This window comes from Prosopis cineraria, unplaced genomic scaffold, assembly GCF_029017545.1.
Source record: "Prosopis cineraria cultivar Desert tree isolate PC_DT_omini unplaced genomic scaffold, ASM2901754v1 PC12, whole genome shotgun sequence".
Lineage (NCBI taxonomy): Eukaryota > Viridiplantae > Streptophyta > Magnoliopsida > Fabales > Fabaceae > Prosopis > Prosopis cineraria.
In genome coordinates, this window is record NW_026555343.1 from 37359242 (window position 1) to 37384619 (window position 25378).

The following is a 25378-nucleotide window of genomic DNA, read 5'->3' on the forward strand; positions in this document are numbered from 1 at the left end:
ATGGAGAATCCAGTGATGATTGAACGAGAAGATTTGAATCAGCTTCTCTCAAAAAGTCAGCTTACCACAGTAACAATTGAGTTATTTATGATATAAGTATGTCTTACTTGAATATATTTAACTTATCTAGTTTAGTCAACGAACATGATTGCATTATCATAGGTACTTCCATCGTTTGTGCATTACATCAGACAAAGGTGATAATTTGAGATTTTTTTGCCCTCATCATATGATAGAGAAAGGAAATACTTTAGAAATAAGATCCCAATACCTCCAGTAACGAATATGTGAAGTCAAAAAAGACGTTTTTGTAATGACCCAAAAATTTAAATTTAATCATTTTCCTTCCCTATTAAGAAAGTACTATAGTGCCCTTGTTTTTTTAATAAAAATATTATAATAGCAATAACAAAAATCTGATGAGATATTATTTTGTAATATTCTCAACAAACTTTGGGTCTTGTTTTATAATTTTTCTAATGAACTTATTATTTCAATATCTCTTTCCCTTTGTCGGCCATTGGCACAGAGCGGAGAGAGTGACAGAGTTCGCGTTCTTCCTCTGTTTTTCTTCCCTTCCTATCGCACTTGCTTCAGTCTTCCCGTGAGTGTGTTCGTTTCTTCTCACCGCCGGAGGCTTGTCCGTTCTGTTCGCTCAGTTGCTCGTCCATCTTTGTACAGCTGAAAGGTTGAATTTTCTTCCCCGTTTTTGCTCTGTTTTGTAGCTGTTAGAGGTGTGTGTATTCATGTTCGGTCTGTCTCTTTTCTTCTCCCTCGGCTGTTGAAGTTCCGTATATGGGTGTGTGTGTCTATGGTAGCTTGATTCTTGCGCCTGCTAGCTGAAATTTTGGTCCTCTTCCTTCTTGCGCGTACAGCAGATCGGAGCTCTTCACTTTCCCTTCTTCAGCGTCGGTCGCGTGCTGATTTATCGTGGTGGCCACTTCAATTTCGTTGGAGGTGAGCTGCAGTTCTTTTCTCCTTCCTCTTTGAGTCCCATAGCAGCAACGAATCATCCCCTCCCTTCTCTGGCTGAATTATGAAATCTATATTCCTCACTGCTGCTGTCATGAAATGTTAGAATCAATTAGAAGTATGTATAATTGGATGTTATTCTACCATGATACTGAACTATATTTGGTTAAAGAAAGTAAAATTGGGAAGTTGTTGGAATTTCTTGATCACTCGTCTCAAAATTTTGCCAATAATAAATGCATGCCCTTTAAGGTAATTGTAAAAATATGAGGGAGAAGAATTTAGTGAACTATGGGTTGTTAAACTATCATGCTATAGCTTGAAAAAGTATATGTAAGCTTTGGTTTAAGTTGTTAATTAAAAATTTTAAAATACCAAAATAGAAGAGAGGAATACATAGAGTTCTTGTTTGGCATGTTATTAAATTTAAAAGAAGCATGAGAATAGTTGACATAAGTTATTATAACTTATGATTGAGAATAAGTTACAAGGAGATATGAGAATGAATTGAGAGTTGTCAAATATTTAACTAACTTAAGTATATTTAAAACATAATTGGTTAAAATATTCTCTTTAATATTATTTGGATTAAATTTAAATGACCACTAAATGCTTGAAAAATTATTTGATAAATGACTTTACAATTGTGATTTTTGTCAAAAAAAATTAAGGGTATAATTAGAAACAAAGTGAAAAGTTAAGAGAAGCAGGCTTTAGAATTCTTGAAAAACTTTCAGATGAGTGAGTAGTAGTTATAAATTTAATTTTTAGAGAAGTGTTTATAAAATTCCTTTTTTTTTTCAAATTTAACTATCATTCTTTTATAAATCATACAAATATTTTGTTAATCCTATTTTTCTAATAATTGTTTTATTAATGCAAGTATGTTTATTTTACTGATAATTTATATTGTTGATAAGCAATGATTGAAACAGATATATGATAAATGATATTATTTCTCAAAAACAATTTAATTACTTAATTCTATATAGATATAAAAAATTTTCAATGCAATGATTCATGTATGAGAAAATGATTTTAAAAAAAAATTGGACAAATGAAATGATAGTTGAACGGTGTTTGAAAGTGAAAAATAAGAAATTATTTTCTTGCTCCATACATGCTTGATTTTAATAAGGGTGACTAAGTTCAGAATGTTGGATGCTAACGGCAGTACCATTAGCTCTTGACGCACCATGGTATACCCAACTAGTAAAGTGTTTATAGGAAGTGTTAGCCCTGTGCGATGGCCAACACATGTAAAATGGAGGAATGGTTATTTGTGAGTATTGTACTCACACTTGTTTTCGTGGGCTTCATGCCTGTGCTTGATTCGTGACCCCTGTTATGTTTGTTTTGTGGCTTTCAGCCGCGCTTGACTTGTTACTTACTCTTGTGGACTGTGTACCCACGTTTGTTATTATTTGATAAAGCCCTCCTAAATTTAAAATTAAAATTTATTATTTCTATAAATTCTCTAAAAGCATTTCACCTAATTGCATCATTACTTGAAATTATTATATTCTACGTGCAGTACAAATCTTGATAAATTTAGATTGTTCTATTAATATTGTTTAATTTCACAATTGTATTATTAAAAAAGAATTGGTTTTTGTTGTTAATTCAAGTATATGTTTCATTATTTCATAAAATTGTTTTAGACTAAATTTATTAGTTTTATCTTCTTAATTATTTTAATTATAACTCTGATTGGAACGCTACTCACCGAAAAATTTTTTGATCTCAGATATTATAACTAACCCTGTACCTCTTACTAAATATTGAGAGGCCCTATAGCTTTTTAGATAGTGGAAGCACCTTTTGATCATCTCTTAAGTAAATACTATATTGTATTATTAAGTTGTAATTTAGTGCTCCACGTATACCATAGTTAAATCTTAATTTTATTTTGTTGATATATAATCTGCTGGTGTGAAGCTAAGCTCCTTTGGTGAATTAGCTGAAAGGTTTTGTTATTGTAGAAATTTTAAGAGATCCAAATTATAGGGGAGATTCTGCCAAAATTTTTATAGAATATTTAAGATTTTTTTTGAACCTTATAGTTATATATATAATTAGTTATTGATATTTTAGCTTAATTTCATATAATCAAGGCTTATGGAAGGTGAGTCTATCTCATATTTTGTGCCAGTCATATCCTTAGTACTGGAGTGTGACAGTTTTCATGGCTCCATATATGACACTCGTAGAGATCAATTTACGATTGATAGTTTTTTTTATTAAATGTGAATTTCTTTCTAATAACTCACTTTATTTTGTGGAGACTACTGGAAACTAATTGTTCTTTTATTGGAGAGTAACACAGTTATCTTCTTATGCTTCCTCCTTACAAATCAAATAAGGACATAAAGAAGACGATAGATTTATAAGTATTCTTGTATAAAAACTATCAATTTTTATGGATATATTAATTACAAATCTTGTGATATTGACCATAGGGCAATGAAAACATATCAAATAATGGTCCTGAAAAAGCACACACATAAACTTAAGGATCCTATATGGATCGAGCCAAAGGTAAGTGAAACTAACAATTTATGAACTTATTTAATTATTAAGATTTATTGTTGATTACTTGTATATATGATCTTATACAGAGTCGTAGGCAATCACAAAAGACTAGTTTGTGCAGTGTATATGTGATGAGACACATGCTCAACATCATCACATTAAGAATAATTGAATTTACTAATGAGGTAAATATATTTTTGAAAAGCTAATTTTATTATTATTTAAATTAGTTAGTTAATGTTTTAATTGTAATTTCATACTTTAATTTAGATGTTGACATTGCGGATCCATTCTTTGAGGAAGAGGTTGACGACATCCTCACACGTTGGGCACAATATTTTATCGATGGTATGTGAGGTTTAGATATTTTTTTTAGAAAAATGTATAGATCATTTCAGTTTTATGTAATTTTTATAAAATTTTATATTGAAATTTGAATTATTTATATGTACTAGAACTAGCTAGCTGGCGATAAATTATATAAAATATTTTTATTTGTAGGAATTGGGAAAATAAGTAAAAACAGAATTAATTTTTTTAAAAAAATCACTTTTAACAGTGGTTATGGAGAAAAAGGGGACTTTTAATAGCAATTCTTTTTAAAAAATGCAATCAACGGGCAACTTTCAATAGCGGACTTGTAACTACTATTAAAAGTGACATCCCCTGAAATAACAATGGTTCTATAATTGCCATTAAAAGTGTTTTTACTCGCTGTTAAAAGCCTATGTTTGTGATAGTGGACTCTTTAACCCTTAAGTATTGCTTGAAAGGTTCAAATAAAGAACTAGAAACTAGTTTGGTTAAACCATCTGTAATCTGGTTAAAAGTTAGTAGGGGTGTGTTTATGGGATAGGACGGGATATGGACATCCCTGTCCCATGTCCCATTTGAAAAAATGATCGGGATTAGATTTTTGTCCTGTGTCTTGTCCTGTCTCAAAAGTCATCCCGTTCAATTAGGAATCGAGATAGGATCATGATGAGATTGAGCCGTCCAGCTGTCTCGATAAAGTAAACAATGCAGGAGAAAGACTTGAACAATAACATTCATTAATTAAAATTTTAAATAATATAAGTTATTGAGTTTAAAACCAAAACAAGATAAGTACATGAATCACAAGAATTATTGAATTACATCAATCACAACTACAAATAAACAACTTAAAGTCAAATATACATGAGATATAATACATTATGATAGCAATTACAAGTGATCTTTAGGCCATAAGAGCAACGACAACGGACAAGCCTTGCACAACATCAAGTTATTGTTCTTCTTCTTTAGTAGAAATATATTAAGCTAGTGACGCTTTTGAAAATAAAGCAAGAAATGTGATATAAACAAAAGTTGTTAAATAGGTAGATATAGGAATAAATTATATTAATGTAGTTAATATATTGTAAAAGAAGATATTACCTTATACTGCTTGCTCTGTATCATTAAAATTATCAATATAAAAAAATTTTAGTTTTAAATATGAATAACACGTATTGAAATTATAATTAATACTCCCTCCGTTCAAAAATGTAAGGCATTTTTTGAGGAGTTAGATGTTAAAAAATGTAAGGCATTTTTATTCTTTCGAGGTGTAATCATTACCTTTTTTTTCAAAAGTGCCCCTATTGATAATGACTTTATATTTATTGTAGGGTGTTTAATAGGGATAAATATGAAAAGATAGGGTTTGTTGGAAAGTAGGTAACTACTTTATTGGGGGTGAGATTCGGTTAAAAATGCCTTACATTTTTGAACAAAGAGAGTATACTTAATGTATATTTTTAAAATAAAAAATAATATATATATATATATATATATATATATATCTATATAATATTCGGGACGGGATGAGATGTCCAAAGGGCAATCCTGTGTCCTGTCCCGTCTCGAATGCCTTTCTCATCTCATCCTAATTTTTTTCGGGCCAGGACAAGACCCATCCCAATATGACTGGGCCAATCAAGATGGGTATAATTTGAACAACCCTACAAGCTAGAATGTGCAAAACTTGAATCTCTTTCTTAATAGCCTAAAAATATTCCCAAAAATTTTCAAATAAAAAATACTCTAAAATACATTTTCATAAATTTTAATTCTTACTAAAATTCTTGGGTTATCACATTATTAAGTAAAAGCAAGTACACATATAAATGAACAATATAAGATTTAATTGCAAATTGAAATCTATGTTAAGCATGATTGTGGTGAAAGTAATGAGCATGATATGAACAGGTTGATGTCAATGAAATTGCATTGCTACATGTTGAATATTTGTACATGGCATGATCATATGATATGGGAGTTCACCTATTAGAAGAGGAGTCAATGTTGTAAATTCACATGGTATTGACTGCTTATTGTTGGACAAAAGCTAGGGTTCTCTCATAAGGATAGGAGTGGAAGTGATGGTGTGGATGGTAGTATGATGATAAGTCACATTTATTACACAATTTTTCTTCTTATTATTGACCAAATATCATACTATATTTACCCAAATTACACACTTATTGTATTAATTATGAAAAATTGGCTAAGTGTAAGATTCTATACATTAGGGACATTTTGGTCATAAAATTAAACTTTTGTGAAAATTATTCAAGATGAATTTTTAGTCTAAAAGAATAATGGTCTAATTAAATTTTTCAAATTCATCTTAGATTGAGAATAATTAATTTCACAAGTTGACTGTTTTGAAAAATTAAAGTTTCGAGTTAACTTATTTTTTTACACTTAGGTTAGGTCATTGTTGTGCATGTGCAAGCTTACAATTCTTGGGCTCTACGTCACACCCCAAAGCCTCTTATGTGATGTCTTAATTAGTTTTTATTATTTAATTACATTTTGTCACATATTTAAGAATTAATTTTAATTGCAAAATGCAAATATTATCCATATGCTTTGAATTTTGATATAGTGTGCCACATTTATTTATGTAGGGATGTACCCTTGGATTTGGAACATGAAGACTATTAGATTGGAATACTAGATGAGTCAAGAGGCTAAATACTTGAGTTTTGGGATGAAAGTACAAGCTTTGCATGGTCTTGCACATATTGTACCACACTTTGATTCCACTCTCTCTCTCTCTCTTAATTTTCCATTACCTTTATCTTTATTTAATTCAATTTTCAGACCATTTTTTATCTGAATTTTCATCCATTTTACCATAGTAAAGAATAAAATTACCCTAACTTATTTTTTTACCTATGTACTTAACACTAAAGTTAGGCCCTTTTACCCAAGACTTGAATCAAACAACTCTAATTTCATTTTCAACATTTATTCTTCCATTTACCCTCATTTTTTGCAGCTATGCTTCTCCATTCTCTTTCCATTATTCTTCATATTCTTCATTTCCATCTCACTTTCTCTTCTCCATAACTCATGATCTAACCATCAAAACCTAGAGCTGGGAATACGGGCCCTAAAGCCCGATTTTCCATTTTGATCCCCATTTTTAAAGCCCGACCCTTATACTCAGGGCTCAAGGCCAGGCCCGTAAGCCCTTTTTAAAAAATAAAAAAATTAAAATAAAATTAAACATTATAAATAAATTAAAATATTTTAAAATTAAAAAAATTAAAATCATCATAATTTTTTAGAATTAAATAACATACATTAGAAGTCTAGTAATAAAATTTAAATCTTCATTTAAAAATAGTTCATTTTTTTATAAATATACAAACATAATAATTATAGAAAAATAAAAAATATCATAAATTTTATACTATACACTGATATTTATTAAATTATATTAAATTAATTTTAGAATAAATTAAAATTAATAATAATATAATATATGTAAGATCAGGTGAGCAGGTCATTAATTTCAAACACGTGTTTTATTAAAAAAAAATAATAATAAAAATAATATAACAGGGCTTGAAGGGCAACCCGGGCCCAAACCCTATTTTACAGGGCTTATCAGGGCCAAGCCCTCAAGCCCGATTACTTTAAAAAAATTTATTTTCAAAGCCCGAACCCTTATTTAAACAGGGCTTTCAAGCCTGGCCCTCCAGGCCCTATCAAAACCCTAATCCAACTCCACCATTCTTCTTCTCTTACCTCAAACTTCAAACTCTAGTGCTTTATTTCTTAGCTTGGCTTTAAAATCTTCAAGATGTTCACGAGTATGGTTCAACCATGGTGGAAGGATTGTGCTCAAGTAAATTTCAAAATGATTAGAGGCTAAATTTATGAGGAGTGCTAGCAAGAAAGAATGCTAGAGGAGTCTTGAAGTATCTCAAGGAAGGTTGAAGGGTCACATCGCTCTCCATTAAACCTAGTTTGATGTAATCTTATTCTTAAAATTAAGAACATTGTTATATCTTATTTTTATTGATCAAAATTGGTATTTAACTTGATGGTTTATTATTTTTCCACTTGATTCTCCTTTGAGTAGTTGCTAAAAATATTCTCCAATACCTTGTAATTCATATAAATATATGTTTTATGTTGTGAATATATCTTACATTGGCTATGCATAAATATGTTTGGTTAGTATTTGATAAAATATCTTGTGTGTAAAATTATGCATTAGACTCACCATAGGCCGAGCTACCCATAAGGGGAACCTAAAAAAAAATTGATCATTTTGCACCTAGCTAAGAAATTAATTAGGGACTTGTATAAAATTATGCAAGGATTTAGTTATTCGAATTGGTTAGGAAGGTATACTTATGCAAAATTGTGTAAAGGGTTTAATTTGGTTAAGATAGTGAAAGTTAACTTAAGCCTAATTAAAAAAATAGATAATGAATCTAGCCTCCCATAACTTCTAAGACTTCACCTTAGAGGGGTTTAAAAACTCACATTTTCATTTCATTAGTTAATTAGGTTTTTAATTAAATCTATCTATTTAGTTTAATTAGTTAAAATCAATCAAATCTTAGTTAGTTTAGTTCACTAGTTAGCCTTAATTGACCTTACTTAACCTCCTTAATGAAGAATAACCTTAGTTGCTACTAATACAATATTGATGTTAACTTAGCTATTTTGGAGTATAAGCGACCATCGTTCTCATGTGACCATTGCTCATTGTATGTTGGGGAACTCTTAAAAGGGTGACAATAAGGATGGTAAGGGGCCAATTCAAGTGGTTGTGCCAATACCTATTTAACAAGCAATTGTCTAACAACACAGGACAACTCATCAATTTTCCTATCAATACTATAAGCATCTTGATAAAGCATAGATGGACAAAAATCAATATCAAGGTGATAACTATTTCAAACCATCTCCACAACCAAAATAGAATTAGTCAAACTAAAGGAAAACAAAATGAAGCACAAAGTCATCTCAAGTGTATGATCAAAATCATTAATTTTTTTAAAGTGGACCCTATCCTTACTAAAATAACAAACAAAAATAAAACAAACTACCTAAAACAAGCAAGGAAAAAAATCAAAAGATTGAATATGGAAAAAAAATTGAAAAATAACCTAAAAGTAAAAAAAAATCAAAAATAAGAAAGTGATGATAATAATGGAATTTGGCCAAATTAGAGGTCACTTAACAGCTAAAGCTGAAAATTTCACTCAACACTACCCAAAATATAAAGATATCGATTTTTAAAAAATTTAGGCAAGTGGGAAAAAATTCCAACAACCACATGAATGATATTAGTAATTAAAATGACCAAATTAAAGCACAAAACAGGGGGAAAGTGAAACTAAAAAAACAATGAAAACACTAATCTTCCTAATTTAACTAGTTAACATAGTTGGTTCCCTGGCAACGGTGCCAAAATTTTGACACTATTGTCAAATAGCATCAAAATTAATAAAAACTAGATTTTACAGTACAGCACAATCTAGGTTGTCTCTCTAAAAGTTAATGGATTAACTGCTTGAATTATGATTATGAAAAGCTAAATAATGAGGCAATTTTTATGATAAAATTAATTCAAAAAATAAATTAAAATTAAATAAATAAAGCAAAAGTTCAATTGAGAAAATTACCAAGAACAAACAGTGCAATTAATCACAACTAGAGGTGGAGCTAGGATTTAAGAATAAGGAGAACCAAGATTAAAAAACATATATACTACAAAGTTTTCATAAATTTTAGGGGGGTCGAAAGTATGTAACACCTATATAATATAAAGAAAATTTTAAAAAATTAGGGGGACCATGGCCCCTGTTCCCCCCTCTCTACGCCACTGATCACAATTCAATTATCTAAACTTAATCTTCCTGATCTATAAAATAAATTAATTTTATTTAAATTTATTATTTTAGTTTTATTATATATTTCCCAAATTATCATTCAAAAATTAAATAAAAAATTAAACTGTGAATTAATTGAAATCTCCTTTAACTCACAACCTAATAGATGTTTCTATATTAAAATCACACTAGAAATAAAGTATGAGTAATCACTCAAGCCAGTCAAATTACTCTCATGAGGCTATATTAATCAATTATAGTAAGTAAAACCTTAGATAAAATTTATAACTCAAAAATTATATAATAAAGCTATTCTAATTAGTAATACTAATTAAAACATAAAATAAAAAGGTAGAGAAAAGACAAATAAATTAAAATAAAGTTAAAATAAATTTTTTTTAATATTAAAAATTTTGATTAAAATTTAAAATCATGCCTTATAGTTCATCACAAGGCAGCTGTCCATAATTGTCGCCCCTGCGTCTCTCAATCCGCATACTCCCCTTCGTCCCTCCAATTTTTGAATTTAAATAGTCGTGCGTCTCTTGGAGCATCATGTGCTGCGTCTCTTCATAATTCAAATTTAATAATTCATTAAAAAGATAAAATTACTTTTAATGACCCTAATTGAAAACTACACTTAAAACTCAAAATAAATATAAACATAGTTTCTGCAATTTGATTTTTGACTTGATCTTCAAGTATGTCCATATCCTTTTATCTATAATAATATTCATCAATGTCTTTTAAATTAGATTTAAAAAATCTGCACAAATAAAATAAAATTAAATAACAGCTGTGTAAAAATATCAAATATTATTTATATATTAAAATTCAAAATTCCAAAATTGAAGATTGGCTTATAAAATTAAATAATATTCAATTAAACTCAATTAGCTTCAAATAAATACTTAAAAGTTTAAATTAAAAAGATAAAAATATATAAAATTACTATTTATCACTTATCATTAGAATCGGAAGCTAGCCATGTTGCCAACTGTTAGAATCGAGAGGTAGTCATTATCTCATTATTGTAGAGGGATTGTCCCATTTGTTCTTTAAGGAACTCAAACCTAATTAGTCTCTACCGATTTATGAGAAGGCTATATGACACCTCATGATTGTTAGTATTGGGGAAAATTATGACACACAAGTGAGTGTAATAGTCTTGGTTGAGTAGCTCCTCACGAGTAGAAGGCTTGTGTAGTCCAAGTTTATAGCCCACTAAATAGCCACCATTTCATGTCGAATATATCAATAAGGTATAAGGATAGCATTCATATCATATCCTAGCCATATAGTTGTTATTATTATGATCTGGCATAATTTGATAAGGGCATACGGTTGTGAGTATTGTGACCCCATATGTGTTAGATACTTAATATTGGTAAGAATTTTGATGTATGTTTGTGTCCGGCCACACGGTTGTTAGTATTGTGGTCATGGAAATATTTTGAAAAGCAAATATACTTGCGAAAGTTGTGTAATTTCCCTTTGCATCTTTTTAATTAATTTTCATGCATTTACATAGGCTAGATTAACCTTGGTTATTGAGTGATTGTACTCACTCCTCTTTCTTCAATATAACAGGGGCTAGCTCATCGGATCAGGATCAAGGGAAACGACCAAAGGCATAGGATTATGCTAAAATCCTAATAGTAGGCTTCGTAAATTTATTTATGTGTATTTTGATTGATATTTACCAACTAGGTTATCATATGATTTTTGATTACTTGCACTAAATGTGAAATTGATTTGAATGTGTATTTTGTGCCCTGAGCTGTACATGATGTGGTTGTAAAGTTCATATAGGGCCAAAATACTACTACAAGTAGGGATATGTATAAATGTTTAGGTATTTTGAATTATGTGATGATTTATGAGAATTTAACTCCCCCTTATGTTTTTATGATCAAGAGATTGAGTATTAAAAATGTGATATATGTGCAATTGATTTGTCATGATATATTGCACGAGTCTTGTATAATCTATTGAGAGTGATCTATAGGTTGTAAGAGCTTCTAGAACTTGGATTTAATATTGAACACCCAACTCGTGTTAATGGTATGAAGGAGTACTAGGAAGGTTTTTGGTTATTTTAGGGACATAAAGTATATTGCGTAGCTTTAGAGTGAATTTTGTAGGTGAAAGTTTTAGAGAAGAATTACCGGTGCAATGTACATATAGTTCTTAACCATTTCTAGCAAAATTTTTGTCAGTTTAACATTTAACTGACTTATTAATGATGTCCTGATCATCATAAAAAATTAGTAGTAGCGCCTGAGTCCAGGTACTAGTCTGGACTCAAGTATTAGTCTGGATCTATAACAAAATCTATAGTAACATTAAAAGCAACTCCTTCTTAGAGTAATTCACATTGAGTGCCTGAAAGGTTTCATCAAATCTGAGCTAGCACTCTTTAGCCATGTGACCTCTTTTACTGTAGCTTTCATATTCTTCTCAATTCTTGATTCTTGAGCTATCACAAACGATTCAACCTCACCTACAGTATAAGGATCAATATGTGTAGATACTATAGTGATGAAAGGGTCATACTCCTTTGGTAAACCTTCAAAAATGAAATCAATGTGATCGGACTCAAAAATTAGTTGTATGATTGCAGTAAGGAAGTCAGCAACTCCTTTAATCTTGAGAAGATAATCATTGGTGGAAAGATTTCATTTCTCGGTACTTCTAAGTTGTGCTTTCAACTGATGCACCTTAGCTTGAGTATGAGAAGCAAAGTGATTTTGAATGCGTTCCTAGATCTGCAACGATGTCTCGTATCTGACAATCCTAGTAATGATGCCATCGGTCATAGAGCATGATATCCATAACATGAGGAATTGATCCTAGTTGTGCCAAATCTAAAACTCAAGATTAACAGTGAATCCATCTGAATGATCACTCACCAAATACTTCATTGGTGGTTTGTTTGCTTTGTCAATAAATTTCTCTAAATCATGACCATAAATGGCAAAGACTATATGGTATTTCCAAATCAGGTAGTTACTCTCGTCAAGTTTGATGGAGATAAGATGATTGAATGTTATGATGTCCTTGAGAGATCCAAAGGAATTAGCGAAAGTGTAGACTTAAAAGAACTTGACATGACTCTAATGTTGATTTGCTCTAATACTATAAAGGAAAAGAAATCAAAGATTAGAGAGAGAGAGAGAGAGAGAGAGAGAGAGAGAGAGGAAGAGTAAAGTGTGTAGAATGATCTGATATCTCATTACTTCTGATGAATACAAGGTGTATATACACATGTGACATGAGCGTCTCTATCAAGCTAAGAGGTTACATAATTAGTTAGAAACTAAATATGCTAACATAATATCTCAACCATTATCTAATAATAGATCTACTACCTGAATTTGCAATCTCCTAATCATAATAAAGTTAACCCCTCTGAACATTTGTAGAATTGCCTTTAAACACACACTCATTCGTAAAAAACCAGAGGGTACATGACAGACAAACAAAAGTTGCTATTTCTGATGTCTGATGAAGAAGTAGCAAATAGCATAACTAGTCTTCAAAACCATTTGCTGGAATGTTACCACTAGTTTTGAAACCAAAAGGCGAAACAAACCACATATGGCTCTAGAGAAGCATCAATCCAGAAAAGCAATACACCACGACTAGAAAAACATGAGGCTTGGATTCTTTGATACTCTTTGATGTTCTTTGCAATGCTTAAACCTCTTAATTGATTTGTTTTGCTTTTGATCATTAGATTAAATTGTTAGGTAGGGGGAACATCTCAGAAGAGGGAAGAACACAGTTGGGCCACCTAATGATTCTAAGAATACATATACAAGTGATGAAAGCTATCAGAGACGAGAGAGTTAAACTAAAGAATGATTGAAAAATGCCATATGTATTATTGATTTAAAGGATACATTTATACACCAAGAAAATAAACAACACAACAATGACTAATAATTATATAATAATATTAAATAATATTTTTTAATGATGATTGAGGTATATACACAATAATGATAGAAGATATTTAATTTGAAGAATATTCTATATAACAAGTGAGTATAACATTACATATTAATCTAAAACCTTAACGCACCGAAATTGAGCTTTTTTTTTCATTTATATACCTCTTTTTCAACCCAATTATATTTGATGTGGGATTTTTTTCCATACTAAGACAAGTCAACTTAGACTTCACATCCCAACAACATCAGCCTTCCAGGAATAAAACCATTTTGGAAACGTGAGATTAACTCACTCATAAGCTTTAATTTAGCCAATTGCAAAAGACCTTTGAAATGACTTTTGCAAAGAACATTTCATAAATTTATGGGACTGAAATCATTAACAGACTGAGGAGCTTGATGTACATTTCAGGACCAGCACAAATTTTTCATGTTGTCCCAATATATGAACGGATAAATTTTTTCATGAAAGTCATCTGGTCTTTAATCAACCTTTTCAAAAGAGATTGGCTTAATGAGACAAGCAATGATCTGATGAAAGATATATATGAGTTAGCGGGACCTCCTGAAGATGAAGTGATTATAATTTAATTTATAAACAATGTTTTCAAGGGTCTCACAATCCGTAATTGCCAATTATTGTTCTGATCTTGAAGCCTTTAAATAAATCCATTCGTTCTTCTTTTATTGACCAAATTGTGGACAATAGAACGTATTTCGGTCTCCATGATTGAGCCTGCAAGATTTACGCGCCTTAATTTTTGAGCCCACAACGACTGCTCCTCATATTCATATTTTTATAATTAACTAGTTGATCATGAGGCATTTTATATACATGACTATTTATTAATTATAAAAATTTTAAAATAGTCCTTTAACAATTTTTTGTATCAGATAATATATTTTAGAAATAATGAAATTTGTAGTTCCTTAAATTTACATTAGTTGTTTAATTTGTTTCCTGAAATTTAATCTTTATCCTGATATTTTAAATTAGTAGGTATTTTCAATAAAATATAAAATTAGAATATAGTTTAACTTTGATTAGGCTAATAAATTGTGAATTAGTTTTTTTAATCAATTCAACATCAAATTCAACTTTAAAACTTTAAATTATATATAATAAATTAAAATTTACATATATTTTATAAAATTTATTAGAATTCATATTATTCATATAATCCAATTTCACCTCACACTCCACACATGCCCTAGTTATATATAATTGTATGGTTACACTTTTTGACAGGTTTGAGTTAAAAATGACATCGTTGTTGATATTTTTTTAAAGGATATTTTTAGTTTTTTTAATTTTATATAAGATTTTGTTTTGGTCATTTTATTTTATAAAATATCTTTTCAGTCTTTTAATTCTAATATTATTAATTAGTTTTATCAAAAAAATTCTTTATTAAATTTTTAAATTTGATAAAATATTGTTAAATGTTGATATTAATTTCAATTATTTAAAATAAGGTTAATGAGCAAATAGACCTTGAAGTATTGCACGAAAAGCGCTTTAAATCTTAAACTCTTAAAATATGTAAAATAGACTATAAACTTTTAAATTCATAGCAAATTAAACCACACCGTTAACTTACCATTAATGCTGTTACTATTAATCAAGTGGGGCCTAGTCAAAATGCTAATGTGGCAGTCCCTTACTAATGTATCATTTTTAATAAGCACTACAGACTCTAAACTATTACGAGAGTAGCATCCTACAAGACCCTGAATTTTGAAATTCAAAGCAAATTACTTCCCACCATTTATGTGTAGACCGTTAACAATTATAAAGACCAAATTAGCTTCAACATAGTCAACCAAGTGAATGCATTATTCGCCATGGTGAACGACTCATAATTTTGTGAAATAACATTTTTGTCCCCTTGTTTGCAATGTTTTCCAAACTATTGGTATCTCATGCTTTCGTATACTCTATAACTTTAATTTAGTCTTATTTTAAATAATATTTATTTATTTAATGGTGAAAACTTAGGATTTCATTTAAAAAGAAGTTTAAGTATGAGAGGATTTTATAAATGATAGATGCGAAAGCAGACAATTTCATCAATAGATTTCAAACATAAATTAATCAATTAATTAAAATCTTAAACTTTTTTTCAAATGTGATCCCAAGTTTTCACTATTAAATAAAAAAATATTATTTAAAATAGGACTAAATCAAACTTATAAATTACATGAAAGCATAAGATACCAATCGTTTAAAAAATATTGTAAAAAGGGGCAAAAAATGTAATTTCATAAAATTATAAGTCGTTTACCATGACGAACAATGCATTCACTGCAATGGACCAACTTGAGGCTAATTTTATCTTTATAATAGTTAACGTTCTACATATAAATGGTGGAGATAATTTGCTCTGAATTTTAAAGTTTAGGATCCAAGATGCTACCCTTGCAATAGTTTAGGATCTGTGACGCTCATTAAAAATGACACATCAATAAGGAACTACCACATCAACATTTTGATTGGGCCCTACTTGATGAACAACAATAGTGTTAATGGTGTTAATGGTGGGTTTAATTTTCCATGAATTTAAAAGTTTAGGGTCTATTTTGTACATTTTAAAAGTTCAAGTTCAAAGTGCTTTTTACGCAATACTTCAAGGTCCATTTTGCTCATTAACTCTCAAAATAATGATAAGCACAAAAACAATTATTTGAAGCTAATAAGGTTAGGGAAAGAGGAATGAAAAAAATATTTCATAAGATTAAGGAACTAAACTAAAACCTTATATAAAGTGCAAAGACTAAAAATAAACTTTAGCCTTTTCTGTTAAATTGTCATTATGTTCACTACTACAAAAATCTAGATATAAGATGCTAACAAAAATGATGGTAAAAAAAAATACATCATACATAGCTGAGGAGGTGATAGTTAAACAATGAATGACTAGTGTTTTATCTTAAAATAATATATGACAAGTTTTTAAAAGCCCATCATATAACATGTTAGTTTTTGAGATTTAAAAAATAAACTAATTTTTTTTACTTTTATATGATAGGTATTTTAAACACTCATCATGTAAAGATAGAATAATAAATGACAGGTTTTTTCAAATTTTGGATATTAAAAAAAAAAAAAAAATAAATTTTAAATGATGAGTGTTTGAAACACCCATCATTTATTAGGAAATAAATGACAGACATTCAAATGCCCATTATTTATTCTTTTTTAAAACTTTGTTTTCATTTCATTTTAGTTATCACGCCAATAGTCACTACTACAAAATACCCCCTTACTTGATGGTTATTTTAGAAATTATTTGACGGTTTTTAACCATTAAGTAATGAGGCGCCATATATTTATTTGACGGTTAAAAACCGTCAAATATTTTAGAGATTACTTGACGGTTATTTCAAAATAACAGTCAAATAATCACTTAAACATTTACATATACTGCAGCAATATACTTGACGGTTATTTTAAATAACTGTCAAGTATTTAGTAATATTTGATGGTTATTTTGTAACAAGCGTCAAATATGCTTTCGCAAATTCTGTGTGCCAAATACTTGACGGTTATTTCATAATAACCGTCAAGTATTCGCACATACTTGACAGTTATTTTGAAATAACCGTCAAGTAAACTTATACTTGACGTTTCTTTCTAAATAACCGTCAAGTATTTATGATGTGTTTTTTTAAAAGCTGGGGGCTGCTTTTTAAGCAGTCCCCTTACAAAGACAAAGCAATCAAATATATATACTAGCCAGCCAACAATAAAAAACAATTGAATCATTATTTATATTGAAATTACAATCTAAATATCTTTAATTTATCTTATATCTGCCTATACTCTAAACCCAATGCCATAAAGAAATCTATAACTTTACCTACTTTACAAGTTTAAATTTCAAAATTAATTAGCCTCAGACATAAAATTGACCAAAAAAATAAATGTGTACACCAAAACTAATTAGGCCTAACCACTGCTGCTATCCACATGTTAAACACAGCCTGAGCTACCTTTTCAAGAGTTTCCTCTATATGTGCAGCTGCATACTGAATACAGTAGACATCCTCGAAGTACTGTATGCAAAGAGTTACAACAAATTCAAGTTAATAGCTATCTAAAAAAAGTTTTTAAAATTTATAATTTAAGTATCATTAAATTTAATATATACCTTGTTAGGTAATGTGATAGGGGCATGGGTGATAATGTCCTTCAAGAATCTCATCAAGCAATAACCACAGTCATTGCTCTGATCTGGCTGGAGTGGACATTGTGCAAAAAAATCACATATCAATAAAATAATAGTTAAAAGGCCACGATTTGTTAATTAAAAACTCAGTCCATTAGGTTTACCTTAACTGTGACCCATGTCTCACAAGAGTCCAATACCCTTAAGTTAGGGGACAAGGTCTTGTTGGTCGCAGTTCGATACAAGACCACAGCTCTAAGAAAGAAATAAAGAATAAATGTTAGAAATTCAATATATATGGATATTAAAATAACAATTAATAAAAATTCAACTTACTTATTAAAAAGTTCTACCATATCTGGCCTATTACTTGGTTCTCCGTTAAGAGGATCAAGATACCAAATTTTTGAAGCAATAGGGTTAACCACAATAAGCATCCAGTGCCCCCTAATAAAAAATAACAAGTGTTATCAAATAAGTAAATATAAAAAATATTTACTTGTACCAAAAGTAGCTAGAAAGTGGCTTACCCTTGACAGTAAGGAGCAAGAAATAAAGTATCATTGCTTGCTCCCCTATCCTTAAATTGATTTGAAAGCTGCCTTGCTTGATCTTCAAGAGCTTCCTTTGTAATTCCATTATAGGCAGAGACATCGTGGGGATTAATCAGCTTGAATCTCGACTCAAGGCCGCTAGGAACCACAAATGAGGTATAAAGTTATCCAACAATAATTGATATAAAAATTTTATCCCAACAATCTATTTTGTCCTATAAATTCAATATAACTCAATCATATCTAATCAAGTTATCCAACAACAAAATTAATCACCATCATACAACAAGAGAAGAAATTTTCAACAAATTCATAAAATGCCCAATAGTAAATTAATTTTCATATAATCTTAAATTTAATTTCAGAACTAACAAAGAACTGAAAACAAAAGCCTATATACATTCAATCACAAATCGTAGTTCTAATGAACAAAAAATTCATATTCCAATTGCTAATTCCAATCAACTCCCTAATTACAATCAATTGACAATAATATCACAAGGAAGAAGGATAGGCCAACTTACTTAAGAGAGGCAGAGCACGAGGACGAAGAAGAAGAGCAAGGGAAGGAGGAAAGAAGACAACTCGCGTTTTGCACTGTTGAGAAGCAAGTAGGGGAATTTGAAGTCAGATTTACCCTAAACACTAAACCCAAAAATGAATTAAACAGATGAAGAAGAAATTAAACTTACATATGGAAGACGGAGAACGAACCCAAAACGCCCGAAATGAAGACTTGGATGAACGAACAACCCACAAACCCCAAAAAATGGAACCCATGAGCAAAACCCAAGAAGAATTGAGTCTAAATTTGTGTTTTTGGGCAGTTTTAGTGACGGAAAATGATTTTCGAGCACTCTGGGTGTATTTTTGAAAACGTTCGAGTTGCAGAAATGTGAAAATGAAAGGTTCTGGAGCGTAAATTTAAAAGGCAATACTTGATGGTTATTTCATAATAACCGTCAAGTATTTATTACTTGACGCTTATTATTAAATAACCATCAAATAAAACTCAGACATACTTGACGGTTATCAATAAACAAGTATCAAGTAATTAATTTTTTTATTTTTCCTTTTAAACCATATATTTGACACTTTTTTACAAATAACCATCAAAAAGACAATACTTGACGGTTATTTCATAATAACCGTCAAGTATATATTACTTGACGCTTGTTATTAAACAACCGTCAAATAAAATGCAGACATACTTGACAGTTATTAGTAAACAAGCGTCAAGTAATTAACTTTTTTTATTTTTCCTTTTGAACCATCTATTTGATGGTTTTTTACAAATAACCGTCAAGTCCTCCGAAATATACTTGACGGTTATTGTAAAACAAGCGTAAAATATATTTATAAAAAAATCAAATCTGGGATGCATATATATTTGACAGTTATGCCAATATAACCGTCAAATATATACTAAATACTTGACGGTTGTTTTGAAACAACCGTTAAGTATTTAGCGCCTTTTTTATTTGTCATTTTTCACTTATAACCGTCAAATATAAGCCGTCATATTTAGCTTATTCTGTTGGAGTGAGTCTCTCCTCTTCTCCTCTTGCACATGAAATTGAAAAAACTCCCACAAAGTGCCTCCATTGTTGTAGTCAACCATCGTGCATTGCTCCAACATGAAGACGCCTCCTCCTTTGCCATTGTTCATTGTCTTGGATTCGCTGTCTTTGGGTTTCAATACTTCTTAGTTCAATGCATATTTTCTTTGTGTTTTCTGCCTTTTCTTTCAATATCCATTAATTTCTTGGTTGTGAGAATGATTTATTCAATGTGTTGGACTTTTATTGATTGATTTTACTTGTTTAACTTTCTTCTCATTTGTTGCTTGATTTTGGAATTGTGGGTTGTTGAAAATTGATAATTTTTGATGTGTTCTTTGCTTGAGAATGCTAATGGATGATATTAGTAGCCTTAGGATGATTATGAGGATGGAAATAAGTGATCAAAAGGATATTCCTTATGATTGTATTTTTCTATAAATTTTTTGAATAATTTTTTGTTTAAATTATATGCCTTGCTTGATCAAAATAGTTTTATCATTATAAACTATATATTGAAATGTATTAATGTGCCAAATTTCATGATAATTAGAGTTGATTTGAGTGATCGAAATTGATGCTTGGTTTCTCTAAAATTCTTAGCTATTGTGTTAAGATTTTGACATTGCTAATGAATGATGTTTTCTTAGCTTGAAATTGCTAATGTAGGATATGAGTAACTTTAAAATGATCAATGAGACGAAAAACTAACTAAGCTAATGGAATTAGTTAGTTAAAAACTATAACACCTAGTTTTTTTGTTTAACCATACCACTACAAAATAGAGTTTTTAGTACGCCAAATATACTTATTTACATCACTTTTTAGAAAAGTGAGGTAAAAAATATAACCAGTGGTATTTTTATAAATAACTATTAAATAAATATATCTATTTACTTTATTTTTTTGAAAAATGACTTAAAAACCAGAGAAATCATGTAGCCATTCAACGCCCTTCTAGATCCTGATGTAGCCATTCAACGGTCCAACATTGCTATTGATCACAAAATGTTGCAAAAACGTTATAATGGTGACATTGGACAAGTCTGCTAGCTTGAGGTTTCTTTCTTTCCATGTTATATGTGTATAGACATATGCGTGTATGTTGTTGCATCTATGCATAACCTGTAATTTTGTTAACATAAGGACTTATTATGGTCATAATTTGCAGAACTTGTTGTGTGTTAGCATAAGGCCTCTGCTAGATAGAGTATATTATGCCCTGTATGGTTGTCGGGATATTTTTCATGGGTATGTGAACTGTAATGGGTTTTGAGAGAGTTTGGAATTAATATATATATATATATATATATATATATATATATATATATATATCTGTTTATGTCTCTTGTTAGTTAATATTCTTTGATTAGTGGGTTCCACACATGGTCTGCCATTTTGTCTTTTGAATGCACATGTGTGTTGTTGTGGATCTGAGTCCAATTCTTAGTTTACCTAGCTAGGCACTTTTGAATTGTGATGTTTGATATTTTCAACGGTAAAAAGAAGCTAAGTGGAAAGACTTGGATAGATTGTCCTTGGTTACATAATTCTAGAACACAATTTTTTTTCTAGACATTTACAAACACATATATATATTCAAATATTCAAATTTCAACTCTCTTGCTCAGTAGAAAATACTGTTAGTGCAAGAGCTTTGATGGAGCCATTAGACTTGATGAATTCATATGAACTTTTTGTTAAGTATGTAATTCATAGTTTTTTTTTTCAAATAATAGATGGTTTTTTTTTTTGGATTGAGGGTTCAACAACCTCAATTAAAAAAAAAGATTCTATTTTTAAAAAAAATATCAGACTTTCTACCTCACTTTTTAAGTAAAAAGTGACGAAAAAAGTCCTGGAATCCATGTCATTTTTTAAGTAACAGTGATGAAAGTTTTACTCACGTTACTTTTAAAAGTCATGTGGATAATCTAACTTTCCATATCCCTCAATATATGTCCCCCCAATTTTAACATGGAAAGGCTTAAAAAAGTTACGTTAAAGGTGTTTTTTTGTAATGCCATCATGCCTCACCTATATATGACCTATTTTTTAATTGTCATTTTTGTTGGTATCTTATATCTAGATTTTTGTAATAGTGCAAGAAAAGTTGGTTAATATTTTAATTTTCTAAAACTTTTATGCTATGTTTGAATACATTTGGATTTAAATTTGAATTTGAGCTAAATTTATTTTTTGAGTAATTAAAAATGTACGGATTTAAATTTGAATTCTACCTCAATCTCTTTATTGTAATGACTCTAAATTTTAATTTAAAAAAAATTCTCTAATATTTTAATAAGTTTTATAGCAATTAAAAAGTGATAGTTTATAGGAGATTATGCTAGAAACTTTTGCAAGGATCTAGAGTCTAAGCCGAAATTTGGTTTTAAATTACAGAAAAATTTTGAGTTCTTTCTTGTAATTTTCTTGTGTCTTTTATTGTAATTTTCTTGTGCTCTTTTGAAATTTTTCCATTTCTTCTTTTACTTTGAATCAGTTCATTTACGCGAATAAAAACAGAGCATCTCGATCATTCTTTCTCACCGCCATTCTACACTTCTTTAGAGCCTCACATAGTCGGTTCCTCTCTCTAACCCTTGCCTACAACCTTACTTGGTTGCCGGCTGAGAGTTTTCGTGTGGCTGTTGCTTCATTTGCTGTCATCATTGTCATTGCCGGCCTTATCGTTCCCCTGCCAGCCACTGTGAGTTGGATTGCTAATATTTTCCACTGTTATCGTGCTATTCTGTGTCACCGAGAGTCTGTCACTGTGTTGCTGTCATTGCTGTCACCTTCTTCCTTTCCTTTATCTTCGTTCATCTGTCACGGTGGAAGAGGAAGATACAGTTCTATCGTTCTTCTTGGTTACAGGGACGTTAGAGGTGAGTGCAAGTTCAGACTTCATCCTTCCTTTATTTTGTCTGCTGAATGTCCGTGTGTGAGGAAGCTTTGGTTTTAAATTTTTATTTATCTTCCTGTCAATAATTTCGGGCTCCATCTCCTCATCTTTGTACAGCTGAGTTGAAGCACTAACACTCTTCTTTGTTTGGTCTCAGATCTCGGTGCATAGTAGCTATCATTACACTTTGATAGAGGTATAATATTGATTCTTCTTCCTATTCCTTCAATTCCAATAGTGACGTGAATCCTTCCTTTTCCCTTTCACTGGCTGATATTGATGCTCTATTCCTCAATAGTTCTATCATAAGACTTGTAGGAAGACTTAGGTGTTGTTTTAGTTAATATTAGACACTCTGCTTTCTTATTAAGCGAAGCTGAAACTATGGTGAAGAAACTAAACGTAGAAATTATTGATTTTGCTTGGATGCTAGCCATGTAATTTAGTTAATTATGAAGGTTCTTATAATGCTTGTAGGAATTATTGAAAGAGGAAATTGGTGGAATTAGGATTATTAAATTTTATAATAAAGCCTGGAGAAATTACAAATGTACATAGTGACAAAAGAATTGTTGGGATATGTGTTAGATTAATTTTGGAGCACCATTGAAATAAGCAAGAAGTTGTGAAAATTAGACCATAAGATTTTAAAAACTCAAGTGAGTGGATAAGCGTTTCAAATGAATTTTTAGTAATTGTTTACAAAATTCCTTTACTTAAATTTTAATATTATTTCTTTATTTGTTATATAAACATTCTTGTTAATTCTACTTTTAAAATAATTATTTTATTAATAATGAGATCTTGATTTTACTAATGATTTATGCTATTGATAAATAATAATTAAAGTTGATATACGATAAACAATGTTACTTTTCAAAAAAACAGCTCAATTGTTTAACTTTATATTTGATATGCAAACCTTTAGCACAACAACTTGTGCATGGAGGAAATGACAATGAATATGAGAATGAAAAATGACAACCGAACTGTATATTTTGAAAGTGAAAATTTTAAATTTGTTTCCCACTCCAAGCACGCTTGATTTTAACTAGGAGGACTGAGTTCAAAACGCTAGATGCTAACGGCAGTTTCGTTAGCTCTTGACTCGCCATGGTACACCCAACTAGCAAGATGCTTATTGAAGGTGCCAACCCCGTGTGATGGCCAACGCACGTGGAATGGAGGGATGATTATTTATGAGCATCATACTCACACTTGTTTTCATAGGCTTCAAGCCTGCGCTTGTTTTGTGGCCTTTGGCCACACTTGATTAGTTACTTGCTCTCGTGGACTGTGTGTCCACACTTATTAGTCGTTTTGATGAAGCCCTCCTAAACTTTCCAATTTAAACTTATTATTTTTTGGAATTTTTTTTACTTTAAAAGTGTGTTTATTGTAAGTTTTTATATTTTGTGAGCAATAAAATTTTTAATATACACTTATGGGATTCTATCTGCTTGTCTGAATTCAAAATTACATTATTCTGGAAATCATCATTTATTTACAATTTTGAATAATTTGTTATTTCATTAAGCTATTGAAGTTAAATTTGTATTTATTATCTTATATATATATATATATATATTCTTTATTAAAATTTGGATTTGGACACTACTCACTAGAAAATTTTTTGGCCTCAAATATTGTAGCTGACCCTGCTCCTCCAACTAGCTAGTGAGGGCTCTTCTGTTTTTTTTTTTGGATAAAGGAAGTACATGGTGATGACTCTTTTTTGGTAAAATCTTATATTGTATTTTGTAAATTATAAATTAGTGCTCCACATACACCATAGTTAGATTCTAGTTTTATTTTGTTATTGTGAAAATTTCTGGAATAGAGCTAGTCTCCTTGCTAGTCTGATTGGCAGGTTTTGTAGTTGTTTTGAAAATATTGAAAGGTTTAAATTATAGGGGATACTCTGCTGAAATTTTTACAAAAAACTTTAAGAACTTTACTATTAGATATAACTTGCACATATATCATTAATTTAGCTTAATTCTGAGATAATCAAGGCTTATGGAATGTGAATCTACATCATGTTCCATGTGGATTATACCCTTAATATTGGGGTGTGACATTTATAATTTGAAATCCTTTTTAAATTTCCATTATTTCAAATCCTAACTCAATCTCTTTTGAAATTTGACCCAAATCACGAAGGCTTGGTCAGCTTGTCAAAGGTAATTAGACCGAATAGTCAAAGTTGATTGAAACAAGCTGCCACCATTGTCCAAGACCGGATGGCCGACTTCCACAAGGATCGAATTGACAGAGACGATCAGGATAGGAAGCCTAACTTCCACCAAGATCAAATTGACAATGATGACAGGGATCGAATAGCTCACTTCCACCAGGATCAAACCAATAATGACAATGGGGATCGGATGGCCAACTTCCATCGAGACCGGACTGATGACAATGATAGAGATGAAACAACTGACTTTTATTAGGATCAGACTTACGGCTATGGCCAGGATGGGACTAGATCGATGGCGACGGTGATGATGGGGGTCGAACGACCAAGCTCCATTGGGATCGAACTAATGGTGACAATTGAGACC

General features: G+C 30.3%; 1 protein-coding gene and 1 long non-coding RNA gene across 2 annotated transcripts; both read left to right on the forward strand.

Annotated features, from left to right (window-relative positions):
- LOC129289319 (uncharacterized) lies at nt 1–6643 on the forward strand. Its single transcript, XM_054926085.1, has 6 exons — nt 1–69; nt 598–688; nt 876–957; nt 3593–3689; nt 3775–3852; nt 6441–6643. The coding sequence occupies exons 1-6, from the start codon at nt 1–3 to the stop codon at nt 6465–6467; spliced, it is 444 nt and encodes a 147-aa protein (XP_054782060.1). The 3' UTR covers nt 6468–6643.
- Nucleotides 6644–22511: 15868 nt separating this feature from the next.
- On the forward strand, nt 22512–24223 carry LOC129287421 (uncharacterized). Its single transcript, XR_008587702.1, has 3 exons — nt 22512–22797; nt 22972–23010; nt 23870–24223. It is a non-coding gene; the product is annotated as an uncharacterized LOC129287421 (long non-coding RNA).
- The last annotated feature ends 1155 nt before the right edge of the window (nt 24224–25378 follow it).